The sequence below is a fragment of the Ziziphus jujuba genome, chromosome 2 (assembly GCF_031755915.1).
Source record: "Ziziphus jujuba cultivar Dongzao chromosome 2, ASM3175591v1".
Taxonomy (NCBI): Eukaryota; Viridiplantae; Streptophyta; class Magnoliopsida; order Rosales; family Rhamnaceae; genus Ziziphus; species Ziziphus jujuba.
The window spans coordinates 5,714,878-5,732,346 of NC_083380.1; the positions used below are offsets into that span (position 1 = coordinate 5,714,878).

The following is a 17,469-nucleotide window of genomic DNA, read 5'->3' on the forward strand; positions in this document are numbered from 1 at the left end:
TGTAATTGTTTTCCAACATATCTTGATGAAAGACATCAATCTAAAAATTAACAAAACCTTTCTTCTTTATGCTTTCAACAGTGTCCTTAAGAATCACTTCAAAAGGAATGAAATTCACACCCAAACTTTTTGCTTTCTCCTTGGATACTTGATAGATTGGCAGTAGGGGGTTGTCATCTTCACATCTGCAAGCAATGAAAATCAGAATTTTTGCTGTGCTTCAAAGTTTATCACATAGCAGCAGATTTCATTTAGGCACCAAAATAAATATGATATAAGAGGAATCCAATCTGATAAACATGATAAGAAATGCAATCTGACATTGAAACTGTGTTTCTGTGTGTATATTTGTGTTCCATTATCTTTCTCTATTCTAATGCTGTTTATCTATTTAATACATGGAATGCAAGTTTTGAATACAAATCAGGGGAAAGCAGATTAGTATACTTAGCAGAAAAGTTAAACATAAGCACAACCAAGTAGACATACATCATCCTAGAGGCGTTTACAATGTAAGGTAAAAGTTCAGAAGCTCCCATCAGGTAAAAAGGAACCCGGATCCTTAACATGACTAGATATGAAGTAATAAGCAATATAGATCAAGCCTGACTGCTTTTGAAAAATGCAGCAGAGAAGCTATAATATTTGCAAATGTACACTTACTTTTCAGGAAGGTTCAAGGAAGGGTAGAGTTCTTTTAAAATCTTCAAAGCATCAATAAGGTGTGCAACGCATTGAACTAAACAGTATCTTCCCCTGGCAGATGGAACATCAAATGCTTGAACATGTGAATAAGCAACATCTCTAACATCAACAAATGCGTAAACTTCATTGGGGAGTGTTTGAGCTCCTGCACATAAAAGACCAAAAAAAAAAAAAAAAAAAAAAAAAAAAAAGCAGAAACGGAAACTAGGTTCTATAGTCAATAGTGTTGAGTAGGAAGCCTGCTTCTTGTTATTAATATTATTATTTGGGTTGTTAATTGGCTATACTCATAATTCCACTTTGGCTCTTAAACTTTTTTTATAAATTTTTTAGGCATTTTACTCCTTAAACCTTTTAAGGTGTAATTTGGCCCTTAAAACTATTTTCATATCATATAATACATTTACTAGAACAATAAAAACAATGACATCATAATATTAGACAATCTCACAAGATTCCCACATGTTGCATCAAGTGCATTAAATATCTCGAGATTGCTAAAAAGTAGACAAAATAGCAGAAGGACCAACGTGCACGAGAAAAAAAACAAAAAAGTGTACGGGAACAAAGTGCATCTATGGATATAGTTCAAGGACTAACAGAGCTAATAAGTTTTCTTTTTTAATCATATATTTATACTTTTATGAAGTAGCAGGAAATAAAGGTGCGCAAGTTGATATAAATGTCAACGTCCAAAGTTTCAGGCACTCTTGAAAGGTCAAAGTATCTATATATACATCAGCTGTATCAAGAAAAGTGGTTCTAGCTTTGCATCAAATTCTGCCTCGTTCATGCAAGAAAAAGGATTAGTTGCAAGACGGTGTACCCGTTATAAGATTCAGAATAGGCTTTACAGAGAGGTTAATAGTTGGCTGCAAGAGAGGACCAATCACAAGCGCTGGATGTAGTGTGACCAAGTCAATCCTATTTTCCTTTGCAAATTTCCAAGCAGCCTCTTCAGCTAAAGTTTTTGATACCATATACCAAAACTGGGAAAGAAAGAAAACACATATACAGCACGGTGAACATATAGGAAAACTGATGCATAAGTTACTTAATTTTCACTCACCATATCCTAGCTAATAGCAAAAAGAACTAAAAAAGAGATCCAATTACAATGATATAAGATTTATATACTATAACCTATTTTTGGTAAAATCATCATTGACTATAAATTTCTAATAAATGGTATCTTAAAAAAAAAATGTTTATGTGAGATATTTGTTGAAGTAAATTAACAAGAAAGTTGGAAAGAGATTATTAAAAATAATAATAAAAATAAAAAAAATCTTTAACCCGTAAGTATGCACCTTCTGCTGCTCACAATATACAGGATCTGAAAACCAGGTCTCATCGACAACCACATCAGAGCTAAGAGGTTTTCCATTGAGAGCAACTGAAGCAATGGAAGATGTTACTACCACTCTCTTTATAGAAGGGACTTTTACACATGATTTGAGAACGTTTAGTGTTCCCTTCGCTGCTGGGTCAATTATTTCAGCCTGAAAATCAACAAAATACGGTATAAATCTACTGTTACTAGGTGAATGAAAATCTGAAAAAATAATGTTAAAGCATTGCAGTCTCTGTTTTAAAATTTCATGATGGAATTGATTGTAGAGCTAATATTATTAACCTGTGTATCATTGGCTGAAACGAGTACAGGCGATGCTGCATGGAAAACACCTTCACAGCCATCGACTATAGCATTGAAAGCCCCTTCATCCAATAAACCAGCTTTAAACAAATGTAGTCTTTCCTTAGCTCCATCGAGGGAAAGCAGGTGTTCTGTCTTCCTTGGATCGTCTGTGACATACATATCTAGAAATAGGAGTTCAATTGGGATTCCATATGCTGTGAAGTCCAGCCGCACCACCACTGCACTGACAGTGTGAAGACTGCTCAGCCACCATCTTTGACAATGGCCATTGCTGCATTTAACACCGAACTCCAACTTGCTCAACAATTATGGACTACTGTTAGAAGCGGTTGAAGATTGTGGCCATGCATCCGACCTTGTAAGCATATAAATAGGTTCATCCCGTTGCATGCAAGGCAAGCCAAGAGAACAAGATCAATATCATCCTAAGTGAGGAGTATTGAGAGTAAACTCCGAGAGAGAGAGTGTTTAAGTTCCAGAGAGAGCTTGAGAGAACAGTGAGCAATTCCAGAGAGAATTTGACAGTGTAGAGAGGTGTTCCACGTAAGAATCCTCCACGAGAGAAGTTTTTATTTTTATATTCTATTTCCAAGAGAGTAATAGAATTCTTTTTATTTTTCTTCTCATATTTCTTCTCTAAAGTGGTCAGAGAACCACAACAAGTGGTATGAGAGCTCCAGGTCGAGAGCTTGGGTTCAAAATTTGAAGAAACAGAGCCTCTGTTCTTCAAGTTGGTGTTTCGAAAAGTTGCTCAAATAATTAATTTGACAATACCAGGTGAAAGTACTCGACGAGAAGAGAACAACCAAGTTCGCCGAAGAGAAACACAGAGCTTCACGCGCCCACACATGCCGTCTGAAATTTTCTGCAGCAGATCACGCGCCTCACGCGCCGTCTGGAGGTTAAGACTACCACGTCAGCAGACACGTCAGCGCACTCAACCACGTCATTTGCCACGCTACTCGACACGTCGTCAGCCACGCAATTGCCACGTGTTGACAGGTCAACATAGTCTGCCATGTCATCAGAAGTTTCTGAAATTACGGAACAGCCCCTGAATTGTTGGAAATTACAGATTGGCCCTTTAGTTTCTGTATTTACAGGTTGACCCAGAATTTTTTATGAAATTACATTTTTGCCCTAAAATTTCTGGTAATTATATTTTGACCCCGGAAGAGTCAAGTCCACCATTTTTGGCAGTTCCGGACGCAACGGTTAACTTCGTTTTTCCAAATTTGGCTCCATTTTTGGTCAAGCCATAATGTCAATGGAAGAATCATCTTCGGGAGCTATGGTTAAGCTCACTGCCATAAATTATACACTTTGGAGACCTCAGATGGAAGATCTCCTCAATTGTAAGGATCTGTTTGATCCTATAGAAGCTAAAGGAGAAAACCCCAATTCCAGCAAAGAAGCAGAATGGAAGAAATTAAACAAGAAAACGATCAGTCAGATCAGGCAATGGATCGACCACAATGTCTTCCATCATGTAGCGAAGGAAACAGATGCATATGCCTTTTGGACAAAATTGGAGGACATGTACCAGGCCAAAACTGCTCTGAACAAAGCCCTGTTGCTTAAGCGATTGGTAAATCTAAAATTACAGAGTGGAACTTCTGTAGCCGAGCATACCAGTGAGTTCTAGAGCTTGGTAAATCAACTATCTGCTGTGGATTACCAACTAGGGGATGAGGATCAGGCCTTCCTACTTCTAAGCTCTCTTCCAGATAGTTGGGAGACATTGGTAGTCTCTCTCAGCAATTCGGCCCCGAATGGCAATCTTACTATGTCTATGGTTAAGGATGCCTTATTTAATGAAGAGGTCAGGAGAAAGGACATTGGCATGGATCAGTCACATGCCCTCGTCATAGAGAGAGGAAGACAGCAAAGAGGTGGTCGAGATAGGGGGAGAGGCAGGAGCAAGAGCAGAGACAGATCTACAGACGGCAAAAAATCATCATATAAGTGCTATCATTATGGCCTGGAGGGTCACATGAAGAAGAACTGTAGAAAGTTGTTGAGAGAGCAGAGACTCCAAGGTAATCAGCCGAAGAAGGATGGAGAGACACTAGTCACTGTTACAGGAGAAGTGGCGCTCTGCTCCACCGAAGAAGAGACATACCTTCATATATCAACCCAAGATGTTGAGTGGGTAGTCGATACTGTAGCATCCTACCATGTCACTCCACATAGAGATTTCTTCAAAACGTACAAAGCAGGAGACTTTGGTACGGTAAAGATGGAAAATTCCAGTTTCGTAAAAATTATGGGAACTGGTGATATTCAGGTAAAAACGAATGTTAGTTGTACAATAACTTTGAAGGATGTCCGTCATGTTCCAGATCTTCGGCTTAATCTACTTTCGGGAGCAGCCTTAGACAAGCAAGGCTATGACAACTACTTCAGCAAAGGCACATGGAAAATGACGAAAGGTGCCATAGTTGTGGTCCGAGGACATATTTGTGGAACACTGTACAAAACTCATGTGAAGATATGTGCAGATAGCATCAATATTGCAGAAGGATAGGCGTCTCAAAATCTGTGGCACCAGAGATTCGGTCACATGAGTGAAAAAGGATTGTCCACTTTGGCAAGGAAGAAGCTTATCACTGTTTGCAAGGATGCTGCACTAGATCCTTGTAATCACTGCTTGTTTGGTAAGTAACATAGAGTCTCCTTCAGCTCCTCTGCATCGAGAAGATCAGAGTTACTTAGTCTGGTGCACTCTGATGTTTGTGGTCCCATGGAGGTGGAATCATTAGGTGGCAACAAGTATTTCTTGACCTTCATTGATGATGCTTCTCGGAAGGTATGGGTATATTTCTTGAAGGCAAAGGACCAGGTATTGGATTACTTCAAACTGTTTCATACCATGGTAGAGCGTGAAACAGGAAAGAAGCTAAAATGTCTCCGCTCAGATAATGGAGGCGAGTATACTTCCAAGGAGTTCGATGCCTACTACAGAAAACACGGCATTCGACATGAGAAGACGGTCCCTCGCACCCCACAACATAATGGAATAGCTGAAAGAATGAACCGAACCATTATGGAAAAGGTCAGAAGTATGATCAGTATGACTAAGCTGCCAAAGCCATTCTGGAGAGAAGCTGTTCATGCCGCCTGCTATTTAATCAACAGATCACCGTCAATACTGTTGAATTTTGAAATTCCGGAGAAAGTGTGGTCGGGTAAGATTCCCTCCTACTCTCATTTAAGAGTGTTTGATTGTTTAGCTTATGTACGTGTATCCAAGGAGCTCAGACAAAAGCTCGATGTAAGATCTACTCCATGCATCTTTATAAGATATGGAGATGAAGAATTCGGATACAGGTTATGGGACCTAAAAACAAAGAAGGTTATTAGAAGCAGGGATGTAGTATTCCATGAAAACTAGACAATGGAAGACATTGAAAAGCCTAGAATGTCTCCTAATCCAGCACCAGCACAAATAGCCACAGAGGATAATGAGGTGCATGAAGATATACCAGAAGCAGACCAGGAGGAAGAAGGGGATAATGAGCAAGGGGAGACTCAATCCTCTCAAGCAACTGCAGGGCCATCACAGCGGTCAGATGATGGTACACCTCCTGAAACTAGTGGTTTACAAGTTCGGAGATCTGAGCAAGGCCGAATTCCATCAAAGAGATTTCCAGAATCTGACTATATTCTACTTACTGAAGAGGGGGAGCCAGAGAGTTTCCAGGAAGCTGTTTCTCATCAAGAGAAGGAAAAGTGGCTGCAAGCAATGCAAGATGAGATGGAATCCTTGCAGAAAAATCATACTTATGAGTTGGTTGAGCTTCCAACAGGAAAGAAGGCACTAAAGAATAAATGGGTGTTCAAGCTCAAGAAAGATGGCAGCGGAAGGGTGGTGAAACACAAAGCTCGATTGGTAGTCAAAGGATTTCTTCAGAAGAAAGGAATTGACTTTGATGAGATTTTTTCACCAATGGTAAAAATGACTTCAATTCGAGTCATTTTTGGTTTAGTAGCAAGTCTAAACCTAGAGCTTGAACAGATGGATGTGAAGACAGCATTTCTTCACGGTGATTTACATGAGGAAATCTACATGGAGCAGCCAGAAGAATTTGAAGTTTCAGGGAAAGAAAACCTCGTATGCAAGCTGAAGAAGAGCTTGTATGGCCTCAAGAAAGCACCAAGACAATGGTACAAGAAGTTTGACTCATTCATGGTGAGTCAAGTCTATAAAAGGACTGCAGCAGACCAGTGTGTTTATATCCAAAAATTTTCAGGTGGAAACTTCATTGCACTTTTGCTATATGTGGATGACATGTTGATCGTTGGACAAGATGCAAGAAGATTAGTCAGCTGAAGAAAGAATTGTCTAAGTCCTTTGATATGAAAGACTTAGGACCAGCTTAACAAATTTTGGGAATGCAAATAATCCGAGACAGGAAGAATAAAAGGTTATGGCTATCTCAAGAGAAGTATGTTGAACGGGTGATAAAGAGATTCAACATGGATAAAGCCAAACCGGTCAGCATTCCACTTGCAAATCATTTCAAGTTGAGCAAGAGATTGTGCCCCTCATTCAAAGAAGAGATAGAGGAGATGGCTTCAGTACCATATTCTTCAGTTGTAGGAAGTCTGATGTATGCAATGGTGTGTACCAGACCAGACATTGCTCACGCAGTAGGTATTGTCAGCAGATTTCTTTCAAATCCTGGAAAGAAACACTGGGAAGCAGTCAAATGGATTCTCAGGTATCTTAAAGGTAGAACGAAGCTGTGCTTGTGCTACGAGGGAGGTGATCCAATCTTAGAAGGTTATACAGATGCAGATATGGCCGGAGACCCTGATAATAGAAAGTCTACATCAGGTTATCTCTACACTTTTGTGGGGGGAGCTATGTCATGGTGGTCAAGATTTCAGAAGTGTGTTGCTTTATCCACTACTAAAGCAGAGTACATTGCCGCAGCGGAAGCGGGTAAGGAAATGTTGTGGTTAAAGCGTTTTCTCACAGAATTGGGCATCAAGGAAGAAGACTACAAGATACATTGTGATAACCAAAGTGCCATGGATTTGAGCAAAAACTCAATGTATCATTCCCTTACAAAGCACATTGACATCCGCTATCATTGGATACGCGAAGTAATAGATCAACAGTTGCTGAAACTAATGAAGATCCACACAAAAGAGAATCCAGCAGATATGCTAACAAAAGTTGTTGCTCAAGAGAAGCTGAAGCTATGCAGAGACATAGCCGGAATGGATGGCAGATGACCATTAGTTTAAATGCGGCTGGAGGGGGAGAATTGTGAAGTCCAGCCGCACTACCACTGCACCGACAGTGTGAAGACTGCTCAGCCACCATCTTTGACAAAGGCCATTGCTGCATTTAACACCGCACTCCAACTTGCTCAACAATTGTGGGCTACTGTCAGAAGCTGTTGAAGATTGTGGCCATGCAACCGACCTTGTAAGCCTATAAATAGGTTCATCTCGTTGCATGCAAGGCAAGCCAAGAGAGAAAGATCAATATCATCCCAAGTGAGGAGTATTGAGAGTAAACTCCGAGAGAGAGAGTGTTTAAGTTCCAGAGAGAGCTTGAGAGAAGAGTGAGCAATTCCATAGAGAATTTGATAGTGTAGAGAGGTGTTCCACGTGAGAATCCTCCATGAGAGAAGTTTTTATTTTTGTATTCTATTTCCAAAAGAGTAATAGAATTCTTTTTATTTTTCTTCTCATATTTCTTCTCTAAAGTGGTCAGAGAACCACAACATATGCAACAAACTTGAATAATTATCTCCATGTGCTTTCTTTCAATTTCGACAACAGAACATCATACCCTTTGACAAGCTTCCAAAGCCTACAACCACACTAAATTCTAGCCTCAATTCCTTCAAATTGGGCTGAATTTCTAATAGTATTAGGAAAACGTTCAAAAGGATATATACATATACATATATATATATATATATATATATATTTCCTTTCTTGACCCTGGTACCTAAACTTTGCACCGATTTGCGATTTTCCTCTGAACTTTGCAATTCTTACCTATGTCCCCAAACTATTGAAAACTTTGCAACTATTGCCTACAGTCATATGTACGGGGGCATTGGAATTTCACATAAGTTTGAATTTCTGCAAAGTTTAGGAGGCGTATGTGACAAGTGCAATGTTCATGGGACCAACTGAAAATCGATATAAAGATCAAAAGGCATAGATATAAATAACATATTTTTGGACAATATAGATGTAAATTACCTTCCTTTGTTTGTTTTTCTTTGTTTTGTTTTTATTAATTTAATTTAATTATTTTGCTGTTTCGTTTCTTCACCCCCCCCCCCCCCCCCCCCTCTGTTTCTAACACCCAAATTAAAGATTTAATTACAAAACCATAAGACCAACATTTTCTGAAATTCAATAGCCAGAACACATACATACACCACAGCTTGCTCTTCAGATTCAATGCTTTGGGATTTACCTTTCTTCTATCTCAGTAAACAACAATCAAAACCCACAATTTACCATTAAAGTGGCTTTTGAAAATTAAAATTCGGACAAGGCAATTAAAAAAAAAAAAAAAAAAAAAGGAAGAGTAAGAAAACCAATTTGGGTCTCGAACAGAAGCTTTGACAGCGTATCCACGTTCCAATAAGAGCTTCACCACCCACGAAGCTATGTAACCGGAAGCTCCTGTCACGCACGCCACCTTTTGCTCTCCACTCATGATTCTTCTCTCTCGCACTCTCTCATTCTGTGGTAATTATAGGAAAGCAATGAAAGCCAATGAACGTTTACCAAACTCATCTACTAAAAAACGTTGTCCTAAATACAGGTCACCTACTAAATTTTCGGTACAAATTTTCCTTTTTTATATCCTTTTTGTTATTGCTTTGTAAAGAAAAAATCCAATCAGCATTGGAATATCATTGAATAAAAAATTTGTATGAACATAACAATGAATTGAAGTATTTTAAGTAGAAAAACTCCACGTGACAAAATGACAAAAAAAGGGTCCTATCTTTGCTGTTACACTTTAGTCCTTTTCTAAATTTATTACGTGGGCCATCTGTCAATTCCAAGCTCAGGACCATTTGTCAAAGTTTGGTCAATATAAATGTCAAAAAGAGCATGAGTAATTTCAAATCCAACTTAGTAGAACATCTCCTTTACAAAATATACTATGTATGAAAGTTTAAAGTATTTGGATTTTCCTAAAAATATTATGTATGAATATTGGTGGAGGAAAATTCAACTTGTCATAACGGAATCAGAGAGGAAACTAAATTAGGAGTAATACTCAAAATTGGTACCTCCAAAGTACATGGAAATTAGACAAATATCTGTTGGATGAAAACAAAACACCAAAAGCAAAAACAGAAACAGAGCAGCAAAATAGAGAGCAAAACAACCGAAGAAGGAAAAAAAAAACCACTGCTGGTTTATTTAATGGTTCTCAGCTTTTGTGGCTTGCAGCATACACAAGAAAAAAAAACATAACAATATTTATACAAATAATTAACCCTACCTACATAAAACATCATAAAATTACCATAAAAGAAATTTCTAAAACTTGGACTCTAAGAAAACTTGGACTCTAAGTAACTAAAGCCCACAAAATTAATTATTAAAAAAAACAATAAAAAATCAAGTTTATATTTCAACAATATGTATGTTCTGTCCACTCAGAATTCAAGTAAACAGAGTTTCAAGTACTTCCACTGTGCTTCCAATTTCCAGGGTTGATGAATTTGGATTTCACTTAGAAGTTGGAAGTTGAATTCATTTTGTTCTCCATGCGGTGTAGCTAATATGATTGAGCTTCTCAGTTTCCACTGGCATTTATGAGGCCAAAATCATGATCCATAGGAATGAAAACTTGTAGATAATAAGAATCTCCTGCTGTCATCACCCACGAAGCTATGTAACCGGAAGCTCCTTTTACGCACACTACCTTCTGCTCTCCTCTCATGATCCCCCTCTCACTTTCTCTCTCTTTGCTCTGCTCTGAACCTTCTGTCTAGGGGGTGTGCAAACTAGATTAGATGTAAAAGGCCATTGACCAAACCCATTTTCAAATCAACTACTAAATTTTCACTACAAATTTTCACTTTTTGTGGTTTTTTGTTTTTAAAAAAGAAAAATTCCTGTCCATGTTGCAATCATTGAATCAAAACTTGTAATAACATAATAAATGAATTGAAGTTTTTATGGTAGGAAAACTCCATGTGGCAAAATGGGAAAAACCGATCCTATCTCGTCCGTTTACAATTGTCTTTTTGCCAATTTGCTACATGACTGTTTGTGAAAGTTTGGTCAATGTATATGCTAAAAAGATAAGCATATCCGAATGAGAAAATGTAATTTCAAAGCCAGCTTTATAGGACATTTACTTAATAGAATATGCTATAGAAAGATTGATCTGCGTATTTGAATTTTCCTAAAATTGGAAGCATATATGAAGTACAACGACAGTCAGAATGAAAATGATAATTGAATAGTGGTGGAGGAAAGCCCATCAACTTGTCATGATTATGCTGTAGGTTAATATTTTTGTATCTTATTGAGTGCCAAAAACTAAAATAAAAGGAAAAAAATGATAATTAATTGTAGTACTTACCACCTTAACATCACCTCCATCACCATTAGAAAATTCATTTATTGCACAAATGCAGTTGCCAATTGAAACCTCTTAAATATATTTTCCAACCAGGTATTACCAACAAAAAAGAAAAAGAATGCAAATTGAAACACAAATCCAAGGAAGTGTATTAAAAAGGAAGATAATGCATGCATGAAGCTATAAACTATTACAGATTACCAGAAAAAGTAGATGATTAAGAATGATGAATGGTAGAATCAGCCGAATACAAAATCAAGTCCAGAAGGTGAACAACCTTATGCCAATCCTCCCTTATTTTCCTCTTGACATATTTGAGATAAGATTTGGGCACTTAGTAATAGAAAGTGATTGCAAAGAGCTGCGCTGATAGATTCCTTGTGGTAGGAATGTCAATTGTTTCAAGTTTAGAAAAAATTTCGACATGTCTAAGTGATCTGAGGTTGCTGAACCATGTATTCTGGAATAGCCATTAATCAATCTTATAGCCATGGATAGTAAGATCTTGTACAGTGATGATGTGTGGAGGTCATGCAGTAGAGTTTCCAATTGTTGAAGCTCCCAAAGATAGGGACCATGGAGGCTCTCAAGACCTTCCTACATATTCCCATCTAGGTCAGCAATCTCTCGGCAATTCTTAATTCATAGATGTTGAATATTAGGAGACAAGTACTTTAATTTTGGACAATAATGAATCCACAGGGATTTGAGAAAAGAGAGGCACCTTTAGCCCATCTGGAAGAGATTGTTCATCCTCAATGCTAGAAATCTCAATATGCTTCAAATTTGAGAGAGGAGACGCTTACTATACTTATTAGCATTGTTTGTTTGAAAGGCAGCAAGTGTTATTTTAACCCAAGATCTTACTGATATGGGTAAAGTGGCATGGAAGTCAATTTGGGGCAGTCCCTGAAAATTAGATCAGAAAGACAAGAAAATGAAGGTAAACAACAGCTATCAACTTCTTCAGTCTTCACCATCCAGTACCTAGACGATCCTTCCACCATCCCTTTGGATTAGGCAAGTCTCGAAGCTGGACGTTTTTCTAAGTTTGATAGTAGCGCTGTTGGTGATGCCAAATGTTGTTTGAAATATACTTCAAAGAATGCAAGTCAAACAACTTCAAGGACTTAGACAAAGAAGTTGATTCGGTGGCAACAAATTTTGGCATTTCTTACATCCTACCAAGACGAATGTGACAAGTCTTGTAAGTCGAAGGAGACTGACTTGGAGGTGTAAAACCAGAGCAATAACTCAATGCATTTCAGATTTAGTGTGGTTGCAGGCTTTCCAATGTAATTTCATAATCAACAGCCCCATTTGCATCAGCATCATCACTTCTATGTGGCCAAAATGACAAATGACTAACATCTTATTTTTCCTTTATTTTTGCATTCTTATATGCCATGCTATCATCTTTTCCATGTCTTAATTTTTCTAATAGCCAGTTCATTAAGCGCATCCTCCTTACTATTTTGCAGCTAAGGGTAGAACCAATGGGGTTGTCCCAATATGAAATTTTTAAATTTTTATTTTTATTTTTATGTTTTGCAGAAATCCAACGTGAAATTTCTTAAAAGTCTTGAGGTTAGTTAATTCTCCCGGTCCATGTGGGATATAAATCAAACCATCACATAGATCATTCTCAAGATGTCTGAGATTGACTAACTTCTTGAAGTCTCTTGGGAATTCTTGTAAACAACTGCAGCATGATAGTTTCAGTGTTTGCAAATTCCTTAGCTTGGTGACAGGAAAATAAGATCTTAACATATGCAAGAACTCAACTCATACCATATCATACCATATGTCTAATAGTCGAGGTAAGAATTTCACCACTTCTAGCTAAATGCAAAAATACAAGTTATTTAAGAACAGGGTAGTGATGGTGTGTAGCCCCACGGAAATGGTGTTTCCTTCTTCGAAATCAGATTTTCAGTTTATTTAGCTCCTAAGAGATGGAGGGAAAAGACTAAATGAAGAATCTTTCATGGCCCACTCAAGTACTTCCAATAATACCTCAGATTTGAAGTAAACAAAGTTTTAAGCACTTCTCCATGCTTCCTAGACTGATGCATTTGGATTTTCCTAAAAAGCTGGAAGTTCAGATTATTTTGTACTCCATGCAGTGAAGCTAACATGGTTGAACTTCTCAGTTTCCACAGGCATTCATGGGGCTAAAATCAAGTTCCATAAAGCTGAAAACTTGTACCAACCTGTTATTGCAACAGTGATACACGGCTTGTAGATGATAAGAAACTCCCACTTTTACTGAAAAACTTAAAACGAAGCTAAATTATAAAGAACATTGGAGACAAATTAAATAATTTGAGAGTAACAAGGATGCTAGAAAACAGGTTCAAATTACCTTTCTGTTAACAAATTACAGCAGACTGGGGTAACAAAACAAGATATGATCTACTTGTTATTGTTTTCCAACACATCTTGTTCAAAGACGTTGATCTAAGCATTAATGAAACCCTTCTCCTTTAGACTTTCAACGGTGTCCTTAAGACTCACTTCCAAAGGAATGAAATTCACACCCAAACTTTTTGCTTTCTCCTTGGATACTTCGTAGAGCATGAAGGGCTTGTCATCTTCACACCTGAAATTAATGAAAAACAGAATTTTTTTCTACTTCAAAGTTTATTGCATATCAGCAAATTTCATTGTAAAGAAGAATAACAGATAGAGAATTTTGACCTAATATGTGAGGAAAGAAATCCAATATACATTATAATGAAACATGAAATCGTTTGAGCAACCACCAAGACTGCTTGGTGATTGCAAAACCCAATAAAGCATGGAAAGTATTGGAATTGTGTTTCTGTGAGTTTATTTTTGTGTCTCATTATCTTTCTCTCTTTCAATGCTAGTCATCCATTTAATATATGGCAAGTAACGCAAAATTCTGAATACACACCAGGGACAAAACTGTATGACAGTAGATTAGTATACTTGGAGCCTTAGCATAGAAAAACACAATCACAACCAAGTAGAAACACATTATATTTACCACAAAAAATGACCATGAACTGACAAAAACTAATAAGGCAAATAGGTAAAGCTTGATTGCATTTGCGAAATGCACCATAGAAGCATGACTCTTAATACTTGCAAATGGAAACTTACTTTTCTGGAAGGTCCAAGGAAGGGTAGAGTTCTTTCAAAATCTTCAAAACCTCAATCATGTGTGCAACTCGTCCAGATAAACAATATCTTCCACTGGCAGAAGGAACTTCAAATGCTTGAATATGTGCATATGCAACATCTCTAACATCAACAAATCTATAAACTATGTTGGGAAAGGTTTGAGCTCCTGCACCCAAAAGAACAAGAAAATAGCAGAAATGGAAAACAAGGTTCCACCAGCCGTCAATGTCTAAAGTTCAGGAACTCTAGAAAGGTCAAAGTATCTATCTATATATATATATATATATATATCTATACATCAGCTGTATCAAGAAAAGTGATGATGCCTCAACTCATGCAAGAAAAAGGATTAGTTGCAACAGGGTACCAGTTGTAAGATTCAGAATAGGCTCCACAGAGAAGTTAACGGTTGGCTGTAAGAGAGGACCAATCACAAGTCCTGGATGTAGTGTGATTAAGTCAATCCCATTTTCTTTTGCAAATTTCCAAGCAGCCTCTTCAGCTAGAGTTTTTGAAACCATATACCAAAGCTGGAAAAGAAAAATATATACAGCACAATAAACATATAGGAAAATTGACGCATGATTTCCTTTACTTCTCTGTTACTATATCCTTGCTAACAATAAAAAAGAACTAAAAAATAGATATAAATAGAAATGATGGCTTTATATTCTATGCTGTTTTTACTAAACTCATCATCGTAGTATAAATAGTAGTGCTATAAATTTTGCATAAATGGTGTCTGAAAAGAAGTTTATATAAGCTATTCTGTGGAAGTAAATTGATAAACTTAGAAAGAGATAATAAAAGCTTAGCCCATATTGATATAGTACACACCTTCATCTGCTCACAATATGCAGGATCTGAAAACCATGTCTCATCAATTACCACGTCAGGGCCCAGAGGTTTTCCATTGAATCCAACTGAAGCCATGGAAGATGTCACAACCACTCGCTTTACAGAAGGGGCTTTTGCACATGATCTCAGAACGTTTAATGTTCCCTTCACTGCAGGGTCAATTAGCTCTGCCTGAAATTACAAAATTATGCATAATTATATAAGTAATGGACTAACGAAAACCCAGGGAAAAAAAAAAATGTTTAGGGCATTGCAGTCAAAGAATTAACCTGTGGATCATTGACTGAAAAGGTTACAGGGGATGCTGTATGGAAAACGCCTTCACAGCCATCAACTAAAGCATCAAAAGCTCCTTCATCCAATAAATCAGCTTTAAACAAATGTAGTCTTTCCTTAGCTCCATTGAGTGAAAGCAAGTGTTCTGTCTTCTTTGGATCATCTATGACATACATATACAGAATCAGGAGTTAAAAACTGAGATTTCATATGCAATAAACATGTGTAATTAGAACTTGCTCGCAGTCAAGCCATTCATTTCCATGTGCTTTCTTTATGTTTCAACATACAGAATACTATACCCTTTGACAAGCTATTATCAAAACATAAAAACCTCAATCAATTTCAACTCTCAACTCCATCAAATTGGGGAGGAAAAAAGAAAAAAAAAAAAAAAGAGACAATATTATTTTTAAGGTTTTTGTTTATTTATTTATTTATTTATTTTTTTCATCACCCAAAACAAGGATTTGACTACAAAACCACAAGACCAACATTTCCTCAGATTTTATATTCTGGGTTTTATTTTGTTTTACATTTTTTTCCTAACAATAAACAACAAACAATCAAAACCCAGGATATGGAATAAAAAACTATTTACGAGACTAATTGATATAAATCTGAAGAAGCCAATAAAAAAGGAAGAGTAAAGAAAACCAACTAGGGTCTCGAACAGAAGCTTTGACAGTGTATCCACGTTCCAGTAAGAGCTTCACCACCCACGAAGCTATGTAACCGGAAGCTCCTGTTACACACACCACTTTTTGCTCTCCATCCATGATTACTCTGCTCTCTATGCTTTGCTCTGTCTGGTCTGGACCATTTTGTCAAAGTCTGTCGAAGATGGGTTGACCAGATGTTGTACTTAAGAAAGAAAAGATACGATGTAAATGGTCATTATTGTCCGAACAGAACAGATCACCTACTTAAATTTTAGTACGAATTTTCTTGTTCTTTTTTTTTAAGATAAATATTCCCATCCGTATTGGAATCATAATTATTGAATTTGGTAATATATATATATATATATATATATTAATCAACTGAATTTTTATCTTTTTCTTTTTTTGTTCAGTAGGAAAAGTCCATTTGACAAAATAAGTAAAAACGTTCCCATCTGACAGTTTTACACTTGTCTTTTCCTAAATTTTACTACGTGTAGTAATCACTACCTTGCTCAGCTTTGGACCATTTTGTCAAAGTTTTGGTCAAGAATATATAGCATTTATAAAAGGGAATATACGGTATTACCCCCCTTAAAATTTGATTTAAATATAATTCATTTCTTTTAATTTTGAAAATTTAATGAACTGCTTTTTTAAGTTTTAAAATGTCACCACCTTTCTCTCTTAATGTCTCATGAAAATAGTAAGAAGAGCATATTCCACAACCAAGTATCATTGGCAAACGAGTAAACATAAATTCCATAAGCTTAAAAAATTGCTTATCATTTCGTGCTATAGTGATTTGAACATAAGCTATATAAAATAACTGTTGGAAGATTCTGTACATATGTGTTTGATTATGTGTTTTTTTTTTTTAAAATAGTTATGAGCTGTACAGATATTTAGAAATCAGTTTTATTTTATTTTATTTATATTTAGAATTAAAGGGATTTATTATCTATTATGTATCCTAGAAAAGGTTATAAAACCTAATGTACAGAAGCATAATAAAATATCTCATTATTCATATTTTTTTTTGTTTCTATTTTATATGGTATCAGAGCAGGTTAAACCTATCTGTGAAAAAGTGTGGTGCCATGAACAATACCTACGTAAACAGTAATCATACATGAACAATAACCCCATGTGAACAGTTCCTCGCGTAAATAGTACTTTCTGCGTTTCTGCACTAAAAATGTCCGAAATCACATCCAATTTTCAGCCCCAATCTTCTCAATCTGAGCCTCAGATTGCCCGGAATTTACCTGAAAATCACCCTTTTTAGATCACTACAATCCGACTAAATGGTGACAATTTTCTCCGGTGGTCACAATCTGTTCGAATGTATATCAGAGGAAGAGGGAAAATTGGCTATATCACAGGAGACACAAAGAAGCCCAATGTGAATGATTTAGCCTATGCTATTTGGGATGCTGAAAACTCCATGGTAATGACATGGTTGGTTAATTCTATGGCTGAAGAGATAGGGGCAAATTATCTCTGCTATTCTACAGCCAAGGAATTATGGGATAATGTCTCACAAATGTACTCAGATTTAGAGAATC

General features: G+C 36.8%; 2 protein-coding genes across 3 annotated transcripts; both read right to left on the reverse strand.

Annotated features, from left to right (window-relative positions):
• Positions 1 to 40: 40 nt before the first annotated feature.
• LOC132800826 (phenylacetaldehyde reductase-like) lies at positions 41 to 9,062 on the reverse strand. Its single transcript, XM_060815159.1, has 6 exons — positions 8,945 to 9,062; positions 2,342 to 2,511; positions 2,016 to 2,207; positions 1,532 to 1,694; positions 664 to 850; positions 41 to 185 (listed from the first exon to the last, which is right to left on the reverse strand). The coding sequence occupies exons 1-6, from the start codon at positions 9,060 to 9,062 to the stop codon at positions 41 to 43; spliced, it is 975 nt and encodes a 324-aa protein (XP_060671142.1).
• A 3,715-nt stretch (positions 9,063 to 12,777) lies between these two features.
• On the reverse strand, positions 12,778 to 16,164 carry LOC132799177 (phenylacetaldehyde reductase-like). Of its 2 annotated transcripts, XR_003057555.3 has the most exons (7): positions 15,901 to 16,164; positions 15,233 to 15,402; positions 14,943 to 15,134; positions 14,473 to 14,635; positions 14,085 to 14,271; positions 13,321 to 13,557; positions 12,778 to 13,168 (listed from the first exon to the last, which is right to left on the reverse strand). XR_003057555.3 is itself a non-coding variant. In XM_016039826.4 (6 exons), exons 1-6 carry the CDS (start codon positions 16,016 to 16,018, stop codon positions 13,416 to 13,418), a joined length of 972 nt encoding a protein of 323 aa, XP_015895312.1. In that variant the 5' UTR covers positions 16,019 to 16,163; the 3' UTR covers positions 13,249 to 13,415. The 2 variants fall into 2 exon arrangements, 1 of the variants encoding a protein (XP_015895312.1); XM_016039826.4 differs by lacking the exon at positions 12,778 to 13,168 and having other exon boundaries at positions 13,249 to 13,557; positions 15,901 to 16,163.
• Between the last annotated feature and the right edge of the window lie 1,305 nt (positions 16,165 to 17,469).